This window comes from Pteropus alecto, unplaced genomic scaffold (genome assembly GCF_000325575.1).
Source record: "Pteropus alecto unplaced genomic scaffold, ASM32557v1 scaffold155, whole genome shotgun sequence".
Lineage (NCBI taxonomy): Eukaryota > Metazoa > Chordata > Mammalia > Chiroptera > Pteropodidae > Pteropus > Pteropus alecto.
The window spans coordinates 8129614-8140860 of NW_006438113.1; the positions used below are offsets into that span (position 1 = coordinate 8129614).

At 41.5% G+C, this 11247-nt stretch overlaps 1 protein-coding gene across 5 annotated transcripts in view; it reads left to right on the forward strand.

The window, feature by feature from the left end:
- Positions 1-11247, forward strand: part of KCNMA1 (potassium calcium-activated channel subfamily M alpha 1) — a 686137-nt gene that overhangs the window by 399955 nt on the left and 274935 nt on the right. For all 5 annotated transcript variants that reach the window (XM_025049379.1, XM_025049381.1, XM_025049380.1 and 2 more), the window contains exons 4-5: positions 1159-1252; positions 2137-2248. In XM_025049379.1, the coding sequence (XP_024905147.1) occupies positions 1159-1252; positions 2137-2248 (206 nt within the window). The remainder of the gene's footprint in view (positions 1-1158; positions 1253-2136; positions 2249-11247) is intronic.

Genomic DNA, 11247 nt, shown 5'->3' on the forward strand with positions numbered 1-11247 from the left:
GTCCTCATAGAAGTACAGCTATACTAACTGGTATTGCCTACAGCAGTTTCCAAAGTGGTGATACTGAGAAATCCTCTGTCCTGCACTTCTCAAGCTAGTGCTCTCCTGGCTCGGTGGTCTTCCATGCTTTTCGTCCGGGGAAAGTATTGGCTTCTCCCCGTACTCACCTCACCTTCTTTATGTTTCTGGCCTAAGTGTTACCATTTGCTTACAGTGGTAACAGTACATCATGAATTTTCATTTACAGCTTTGAGATACTTCTGAGGCTTTCCTGCTGCCCACCCAGCCCCAAACTTGGGACTTTTCACACACTGATCTTCTGATCAGTTTGATGTGGGAAGCACATGGAAACCATGAACCAGTTTGTATAGTGGTACCCTTTTAAACTGCCTACTCTTGAACAAAGTAGACTGTGCTGGGGGTTTGCACTGGCTGCTTGACATACACAATGCCAATTAACTTGCATGCCAAAAAATAAAAATAAAATTAACCCTTAGAGTACTGCTTCAACATTTTGGTTTAATAGTCTTGCATTTTACAAGTTGGGCAATGCTTCTTTCCTCAGATCAGAATGCTGCACATAAAGTCCATACTTAGCCTAGCCAGAACATCAACCAGGATCATCTCCTCCACAGCATTCCTGAGATGCTCCTGGGTCCTTCACTATTAATCAACTTATGGCTTTAAAAAGGTCCAAAACACAGCCACTGTGTTTAATTAGAAATGGGCTCAACTTCTAACATGCCGGAGGGTATGAGGGACTGTTTTTAGCTTTGGTACGTGTCCTCTAAAGGAAAAAAGTCAGTTCTTTAAGGGTTAATATGAAATTAAGGAATTTCGTGGTGTCTCCTGCTTGTCCTTCCCCCAAGGAGTCTGCATGATCCTCTTTAGATTCTTAGCTCAATTGTTGAATGATGATAAAAATAATATTTGTGTAGGATTATGAAAACAAATAAAAGAAAAAGAGACTGAATGGTTGAATGGAAAGACCCCTTGGCAGTGCTTGCTCGATTATCACAGGGGGTAAAAAGACCAAATGTTTTATTTTCTGATCATTCATTTTGTCCTCTACCCTGAACACCACCACTGCACAACGTTGTGGGAGACTTGATGATGCTTGTCATTCACCCCTTCCTTTTTCTTCTTCCTGTCTAATAGCCCAATAGAATCCTGCCAGAATTTCTACAAAGATTTCACGTTACAGATCGACATGGCTTTCAACGTGTTCTTCCTTCTCTACTTTGGCTTGCGGGTAAGTTTGGGCAACACTGCCCAGTATCACAAAAGGGCATGCAAGTCGGGGACCCAGGGACCATCCCCCACCAGTGCCTGCTCTCACAGGCCAGATGAAGCTCAGTGTTTCCAGGGAGACATCGTACCTGCGTTCTGATTTCAGTCTGTGAGAGAGCCCTTTCCTTAGCACAGCATTTTCTGAAGTACACGTTAATTGTGTTCACAGGAAGAGAAATAGGAATTGAAATAACTATTATGCCTCCACTGGCCGACAGTTTCTCTTCCTTCTATTCAAATATGGGGGCATTTTTCCCTTAAATAGAACCAAAAAAGCTTTCTACCCTTAAATATGTTTACCGGTGCTCACTTCGCTGAATCCTGAAAGGACAGTTGTGAGGGAGGAATCAAAGGGATAGGGTAGCAGAATTTGAGGCTTAGGGGGTTTATACTACACCCTGTATATGACTGGAGCTATACAGATGTGGAGTGTGTGTGTGTGTGTGTGTGTCTTTGTGTCTGTGTGTTTGTGTGTGAATACATCCGTATATGCTTTATTTATTGTTATAATGCTGTTGAAAACAGCCTAATCTTTCTCCAAGGCTAATGTAGCACATAGTCACTTTTTAGAAAAAGACTGTATATCTGAATTCTAATACAAAAATAACATGTAATTGGTGTGTGTGTGTGTGTGTGTATATATACACACACACACACACACACACACACGTGTGTGTATATATATATATGTGTGTGTATATATATATACACACACAGACAATGAGACAAATAACATCTCCCTCTAGAGCCTCAGGAAAACCAAAACATACCCTTTGGCAAGAGTTTAGTTTGAATGTTAGCACCGTGCTTCTCATTTTTTTTTTTCTTCTCTTTTCTTTCCCCTAGTTTATTGCAGCCAATGATAAGCTGTGGTTCTGGCTGGAAGTGAACTCTGTCGTAGATTTCTTCACAGTTCCCCCAGTGTTTGTGTCTGTATACTTAAACAGAAGTTGGCTTGGTAAGTCGATCTCTCTTTCTTTCTTCTTATTGGTTCCTGAGCCATGGTTGAAATGCAGAATCTAAAGTGGACCAGAGGCTTAGAGTTTTGGAAGTTGATGGTGACAGTTCTCTTTGGAGAACTAGACTATAAGGATTTGCACAGTTCGTGTTTCAGGTAATGCAGTTTTACATTGTCGAAGCACTGTAAAACTGGTCATCACTCTCAGAGTCAGGAACTCTACATTTATGGTTCTGTCACTTTTCATTCAACGCAGAGTCCGTACTGGACAAATAAGCCCCCAGGGATAACGCCAACTTTCTGAGTAGCTGGTTCATGCACCCCAGAAAACCTGCCTGCCAAAGTTCACTTCTAGCTGCTTCTTAGTTTTATGAAAAGTGGGTCCTGCATGGTTTATTTATAGTTATGAGTTCCTTTGTGGGGCAGAGTAGGGTAAGCTTCTTGAGTCACCCCTCACCCTGAAGGAGATTGAGCTTCCTTCCCGTGTCAAAGGAAGAGCTTAGTCAAAGGCTGGTGCTGTGTTCACATTTCACTTTCTGCTCTCCTTGGCAGGTCACTTCCTGTTTCAGAATAAGGACAATTTGGTGGGAAAAGTAACTAGCTCAGAGACTGGTTATGGCAGCTAAAGGCTTAGAGAAACAGCTTCAAGGTTTTCTTTGCCATGATGAATAATATTCCCAGAATGCTTCTGCTGCCATAAGTCTCCAGGGGAAGAAGGGAGGCTGAAACAGGATTCAGAGGACCTTTGGGGTTCCATCTGTCTTTATTTTTAGAAAATTTGATCATAACCTAATTTTTTTTCAAAGTAAAATATATGTGTTGCAGTCAGTATAAACATTCAAATATGTATATACATAAAGAAAATATTAATCATCTCTTCCCCCTGCATTCATCACTGCCCGCTCTCTGGGACGCTCAGCGTTAACAGACTTCTACACTATGCTTCATGCTTGTTTCACCACAAACAAACATGGATATGCACATATAATAGTGTTTTAGGGGTGGTGGGCTTTGTATAAAATAATGTGTCAATCACATTGTAATACAATTTGGTTTTCTTACTAATAAATGATGGAAATCCCTTCAGCTCCATAATAATTCATTTTATAACAGTTGCAGAAAATTTCCCAAATTGTACTACAGTTTATTCAGTGATAATCCTAATGATGGACCCTATTGCTTTATTTTTCTACTATAACCAATAGTTTAATAAATACCCTCATCCACGTACCTGTACAATTCTATTTCTATAGATAGTTCTAGGTTCTGGAAGAGGACTGACTTACTGGATCAAAGTATATGTGTATTTTAGTTTGTACAAATGTTGATGGATAATGTTTCAAAAATGTTATATCAAGAATATGCTTCTACTAGCAATATATTTCGATGTCCTTGTTAGCACTGTGAATTTATTAGATACCTACTATCAAGTATTTTTAAAAAGCATCTTTTATATATAATATATGTAATAATCATATACACACATATGTGTGTGTGCCTGTGTGTGTGTGTGTATCCTATAAGGATTCTATTTTCTACCACTTTTCCCATTAGAATTGTATTCCTTTTCTCAATGGAAAAGTTTTCATACTTGATATGAGATGTGCTTGCTCAGACTGAGTTTTCTAGCCGGCACGATGAGACCATTAGAGCTGCACACAAGTCTGAGAAGTGTCCTCAGCATGACCTAAATATGCTCCGGAGCCAAGGGTCCTGGCTGCCTCAGCTTAACTATCGACTGGCTTCATGACACAGGGGACTCACTTTTCATCACTTGGCCTGTTCTTCATCTGTAAAATAAAGGTTGGGCTGGATGATATCTGAAGTTCTTTCCATTCAGGAAGTCTCTAAGACGCTTGTATTATTAATGAGAAATTTGGGATCTAAGTTTTTGAGGAGGATTGGGAAGTTAGTGAAATTAAATCATCAACATTTCTGAGTCAAAATTATGCGTGGGCTGCTAACCAGGGCTCTTTCTAAACCATCCCATTGTGAAGGGCCCCCCCGCCACACAAACACACACATACACCCAGAAAGCCTTAAACAAAGAGACAAGGAATGAAGGAAGGGTGGAAGGTAGGTGGGGAGGGAGAAAGGGTAGGGAGGAGGAAAGTAAGAAGAACTAAAGGAAGGAATGTGCCTTCTCTACCTGGCTGTGCTCTAATTACTCTGTGGACATCGAACAACCACTTGCCTTTTCTGGACACTCGGTTTTCCCATCTGAAAATTGGAAAGTTTGGACTAAATTACTACTTTCCAGTCCTTACACTTCATGAAACTGAATTTTATGTGAAGATTCATTCTCCCTTGGTCCCCTGTTGTCTTAGATGATTGGGGATACCCCTTCATGACTGTGGTGGAGGCATCCCTCTTCTGAAGCCGGCAGATCTCACCCTAGCTAAGGGTGTGGAGCCAAGTCTCCTTGTTGTGAGTGAAATGTTCCCTAGAGAAGCTTAGTGTCAGGAGAACTTGGATATTTTAAAAACCCATGCCTTTTTGTGGATGGTTTTAACCTGATATTTAGAGGTGTGCTCTGATTTAGTGAAAAACTAGCAGAGCAAACAGAAAAAGAGGGAGAAAAAGAAAAGGGAAGAAAACGAGTTATACTTTTGCATCAACTGTGGTTGTTCTTCAGAAAAAAAACTGTGCTTTAAAATGTGCTTCAGTTTGTTCATTAATTGAACAATATGTATTAAGCACCTACTGCGTACCAGGCACTTTTCCAAATGATTAGGAGACAACAGTGAATAAAATAGCATACTATCCCTTTGACATTGCAATAGGGGAAGGATAAGAAAAACATGAGTAAATAAGTATGTTATATAGTATATTAGGAGCATAGGTGTTATTGAAACTAAAAATATAGGCCAATGACCTTTTGGGCTATAAAATAATAAGAAGAAGAACAACTACCCTCTCTCCTCTTGTAAGAGAAAACACCTTTAATGAAATAGTTCTTGTTTTTTGATAACTAAGCCCCTTGGGTCAGATTCAAAACTGGTCTGTCTGTTACAGAAGAGAATTTGGTAGAATAATATTTCAAGAAGGTTCCCGTCTCTGATTTAATACACGGGTTATTACATTGTGAAACAATTGTAGCAATGAGCTGTCAGAGATAGAATGAACATTCCCGTGAGGTATGGTGTACAGAGAAGGAATAATCCCCTTAAATGGGACATTTCAGGAAGTGCTGCCCTCCTCCCAGAAAATGAAAAAGGTGCTACATTTACTAGCTGAGTTTTGGGATGAGATGCAGGAAACTGAAGTCTCTCCTGCTTCTCCTGCACACACTTCCTGAGCCCTGCCGAGAGCAGAGGTCTGAGCTGTAGCCAGCACTTTGAGGGATAAAAAAGAGAACGAACACCATGACTTGCCCTTACCTTTCCCAGACCACATTTAATTTCTGATTTTTAATATATGGTTGCATAGTATATAGCATAGTGTTTACTTACTTTATTGTGTGCATTCGACAGCCAACATTTATTCTGGTTCTACTATGTGCTGGGCACTCTGATAAGCCCCTTACATATATGAACTCACTTAATCCTCAGAGCAAACCTCTGATCTAGGAATTAGTTTTCCCATTTTGCAGATGAGGAAACTGAGACTTACAGAAGCTAGCTGTCTTATCAAAGGTCACATAGTTGGGAGTAGTGGAAGAAGGGATGGTTTGCTCCGGAGTTAGTCTGACGTAATGTCCATATTCACATTGTCCTTACCCTTGGAAGATCTGGGCTTTTGAAGACTGGGTTGTGGATGACAGAGCTGATTTTGCTGCTTTATGTTGGCACCCCTCCATCTCTTCTTACTTAGAGAGGGCTTCACTTCAGGCGGGCAGGGAAGAGATCTTATTTAAGAACACATACCCTCACATCTCCTCTTTACCTTCTCATTCCTCCTTGCCCACCTCTAGTCTCTAGAGTTGCCACTAGAACCAGGGAAACACAGAGCTAGTGTGTGTATCGTAAATCCCAGGGTACCTTAGCCACTTGGGGATCAGAGATGCTTCACCTGAGAGAAAGATGAACTAGGGGCTGCCACACATCCTTAGTTAATAGAGCAGAGTGAATCAGAGGCAAGCTCTGGGTTCTACCATCTCAATTCACATTTTGGCTCAGCCACTTGCTGATGGGTCACTCTGAGCTAGGTTGTTTTTACCTGTCTTAAACTCAGTTTTCTCACCTGCACAATAGGGATATTGATAGCAATCATCTTCTAAAACTGAAGTGGGAATTCAATGAGGTAATGTGAGTTAAGTACAGTGTACGTAGGACAAGCTTAATGAGTATCCTGGGCCTCTCTTTCTAACCTACCTATCTTATTTTAAAGTGCCAAGGAAGAAAACAAACCAGAATGGAACCAAAAATAAGGCAGCGGGATGTGAGGACATCCACGTTGGCAGGCGGCAAGTCGCTGCTTATTTTAATTCCTATTCCCACACACTAGCTTATTCATTTTTGTTTCTCTCACATAATTTTTATCCTACCTCACTAAAATAAATGTACCTTGAGATGAGAGATATATCTTATTTTGAGACTTGAATAACATGCTCTGAGGAGAACTTTTTGTTTGTCTCATTCTTTTGGGAACTGTATCCCCAAGGTAGGTCAGTGGGCTGTGCCTCCTTTGTGTGTTTATTATTTTTTGTTGAGGGTCATCTTATGTGGTTAAAAGAAGAGAGTGAAACTAATCTGTTTTTATTGAGCACCTACTGTGTGCTCAGCATGGGGATGAGAAGAACATGCTTGGCCACCCTATTTTTCCAACATTGTCCCCGTTCTCTGACTGATGAAATCAGGGGCTGGTAAGGAGCCACCATCATTGGGCCATGGCTGAAAAACTGTAAACCTGGTTTTCTAGCTCACGTTAGACCTGGCCTTGGATCTTAGACTTTAGAATCTTCAGCAGACTCTTCTAGAAAATAGAAAACTATGCTAAAAAAAAAAAAAATAGAAAAATGAGTTAGTGCCCAGCCATAGGGCAATTAAAATGATTTAGGATATCTGCTTATAAATATATGCCTGGGTAGTCCTTTTTTGTGTCAAAAGGTGATAAAAACAGGGTTGTAAAAAAAAGTACAGGTTCTTAAAAACAACAACAACAAAAGGACAGGATATAGTTCCTGTTTGAGACCAAGGTTTCCATCTAGTTTTGGAGCCAAAATAAACACACATGCAGCAACAGCAGGTAACACTGCCCGCTATGTAATTGCGTTCAAAATTGCGAGGTACAGGCTGTAAGAGCCATGGGAGTTCAGAGGAGAAAGAACTCTTGTGGGCAGAGGAATGCGAGGAGGCTTCTGGGAGAGGCCTGGGCTCAGCCGAGGCTTGTGACCACGGGTGAGACAAGCAGTGTGGGAAGCAGCGGGCGTTTCCGAGGGGAAAGATGCTTACCTTGTGAGGCAGATTGCAAGTGCCCATCCTAGATAAGAAAGTACCCTTTCTATGTACCAGGCATCAGCCTCACTACCCTACAAGACGGATGTATTAGTTTCCACTTGCTGTGGTAACAAATTGCCACAAGTGTAGTGTTTTAAAACAACACAAGTTTATTATCTTTACAGTTCTATAGGTTAGAAGTCAACATAGATCTCTCCGAGCTAAGATAAAAATGTCTTCAGGGCTATGCTCCTTTCTGAAAATTCTAAGGAAGATTCCATTTCCTTGCTTTTTCCAGCTTCCACGGGCCACCCACATTCCTTGGCTCATGGCCCCTTCCTCCATCTTCAAGGCCAGCAACAGTGAGCTGAGTAATTCTCACACTTCATTTCTCCGAACTTGCTCTCTGTCATCACCTCTCCATGACTCACTTTTTTGCCTCCCTCTAAAACTTTTAAGGACCCTCCTGATTACACTGGGGGTCCACCTGGATAATCCAGGATAATCTTCCCATTTTATGTCAGGCAATTAGCAATCTTAATTTGTCCGCTACTTTGATTGCCTTTTGCCATGTAAGTTACCATATTCAAAGATTCTGAGTATTACCATGAACATGTTTTTTTTTTGGGGGGGGGGCATTATTCTGCCCACCAAAAGGGGTATGATTATTATTTCCATTTTGCCAAAGAGGCTCAGAGAGGTTAAGTAATTTGCCCAAACTTGTAGAACTGGGAAGAGTTGGAGCTTGGACCCATGCTCCTGTTCTGCCTGCCAGTGGCTCTGCATGGCTTGTGGAGTCCAAAAGCTCTAGCAGGTGTTCAATGCCCTCCACATCCTTGCCTCATTATACTTTTCCAGCCTGTTCTGGGAGGAGACCCTTGGAGAGATTCTCGTTGGAGTCTGAGACCTTCCCCATATCCTTACTTCTATGTAGTTTTTTTTGGTTGTTTTTTTTTTTTTTCACTTCTATGTAGTTTTTTTTGGTTGTTTTTTTTTTGTTGTTTGTTTGTTTGTTTTTATTTTTTTCAATTTTCTTGGGAACAGATGAATTACTGGACAGATATGCTTATTATCCATGGTTTTAAGCAAGTTACGCCAAGATCTGGGCGCCCCTTCCTGTGTGGCTACAGCAACTGAGGGAATGCATTAGGTAGGTCTGCCTGTCCCCACTTAAGAGTCCTCATCCCTTAGACCTCATGCTTTCTTACCTTTTTGGAGTTTACTTAAAAGGATAGAGAGTGACCAGATTTTAGAGCGCCAAATGAGGTGAACAAGTTTCAATGGCATGTCACCATTTTCCCAAGGAAAACAATGCAAGGGGTCAGAACAGCACTTTCCCCCTTCATGGTCATTCTTCCAGGGGCTTGGTTACAGTCTCAGGAGTCTCTCTGTTGTCCATCCACTTCATAGACCATCTGGCCCCGGGGCTACTCTTTAGCTTGAAGAACTCCACACTAGTGAGGAGAGGTTAATAGCTGCAACTGACGTTGACCAGCTTTTGGTAAGAATTATCAAGACTGAAAGCCTTCACGGGTTTCCGTTTCTTTACATCAGTGTATCGAGATTTAAATAAAGTGGAACCCAACACAAACCTGAAAACAGTGCAGTTTGGCCAGAGAGTGGAGGCGGGCCCTCATGGGCAGCCCCAGGCACATAGCCCTGATTCCAACCTCCCCTTTCCCTTAGATTTTCTGCCCCAGCTACACCAGGCCGCTAGCTGCATTTGCCCTCTTCATCTTTTCTCGTGCTGAGTCAGAAGTGAATTTCTGCCTCATGTCTCTGGTTGGCATCTCTCTCTCCTTTAAGGCACAGCCCTAACTCCACTTCCTGTCTGAAGCTTTCCCATCTCCCAGTTGGAACAAATTTCTCCCTGACCTTTGTTCCTTTGGTTTTATGATTAGCAGTATAAAAGCAGTATAATTAATTTTAAACAATCAACTAGAATGCAGATTCCATGACGACAGTGTGGCAGAGATGTTGATCATCTTGTTTTTTTGCTTTGTCCTCAGTGCCTTGAACAGTGTCTGGCACATAGTTTGTGCTTGTTGAGTGAGTAAATGAGTGAATATTCTTATACTAATGATAATAATGAACAATTATTGATTGTTTATTAAGAGCAGACACTGGGATCAGCATCTCATAGGCATTATCTCAATTAACATTTACAGCAACCCAAAGAGTAATTACTTTTTGTCCATTTTTACAATTTAGGGAGCTGAGGTTTGGGAGATTGGTAACTTTCCCAGGTAGTAACCGGTGGATCCAGGACTCAGCTCAGGACAGTCTGATTCTGGAGCCCATGCTTTTAAATTTACTGCGCTGTTGGTTCTTTCTCATTGTGTGGTTCCCAGACCAGCAGCATCGGCATCACCTGAAAACTTATTAGAAATATAGATTTCTAGAACTCAGCCTAGACTCAATGAATCAGAAACTCTCTGAGTTTGATCCAGCAATCTGTTTTACAGCTCTCCTGGTGATCCTGATGTTCACCCAATTTTGAAAACCACTGTCCTAGGCTGTGCTAGGATGGTTCTCAAATGCACTGTCCATTAAAATCCCCCAGAGAGCTTTTAAAACTTGTGATATTGCAGCCAAACCTCCAGCCAATTAAATTGGAGTCTCTGGGTTGGAGCGGGGTGACCTAAATGCTCCCAGTTACATTTAAAGTGCAGGAAGGATGATAACCACTTGTGTGTATCTTCTAACCATGGATGTCAAATTCATTCCTCCCTAGAAGAGTGTGCATATTAAGCACCAGGAGATCTTGTCAGAATTTAATTTCTGATCCGGGAGGTGTGGGGTGGGATCAGAGATTCTGCATGTCTACAGGTTGCCAGGTGATGGCAGTATTCCTAGTCTGGAGACCATACTTTAAGTGGCAAGGCTTTGCAGTCTGGACTGTGCTGTCCAATATGGTAGCCGATAGCCACATTTAGCTATTTAAATGTTGATTAATTAAAATTAAACACAAGCTCAGCTTCTCAATCACACTAGCCACATTTCAAGAATTTAATAGCACCATGTGGCTAGTGTCTGCGGTGTTGGACAGCACAGATATAGAACATTTTCATCATTACAGAAAGTTCTGTCAGACCATGCTGCTCTAGAATGTGAGTCTTATAATAGAAAGCACCATGAATTTTTACTTTTTGTACATCCAGGACACTCTTTAAACAGTGAAGTTTAACAAATGTTTACTGAAGTGATATTTGGTGAAAGGACCTATAGTGAATATCTGTATCTAAAGGAAGTAAATAACTTTCTTGAACGGATGTGGAGAAATCATTAGTACACTGAAGAAACTCCCACCACCCTACCAAAATTAAATTTTTTTAAGGTTTCTGTAAGCAAAAAAAAAAAAGAAAAGAAAAGGAAGGAAGGAAGGGGACAATGCATGACAAGGATATTCTGGGCTTTCTCTCCGCACAGAAAGGTGCTTTAAAGAACATCCAATCTAATGAAGACCCGCCAGCCATTTACCTACTCTGTCCCTGCCCAGCGGTCCCCATTTGGGGGCTGGAGAAGCGAAAGGCTCTTCTCCTCCCCCCTGACCCAAGTCCTTCCCTCGGAAGCCGCCTTCTCACAGCACGGGGTCATTAGAAGGAAAATATGCTGCTGGCA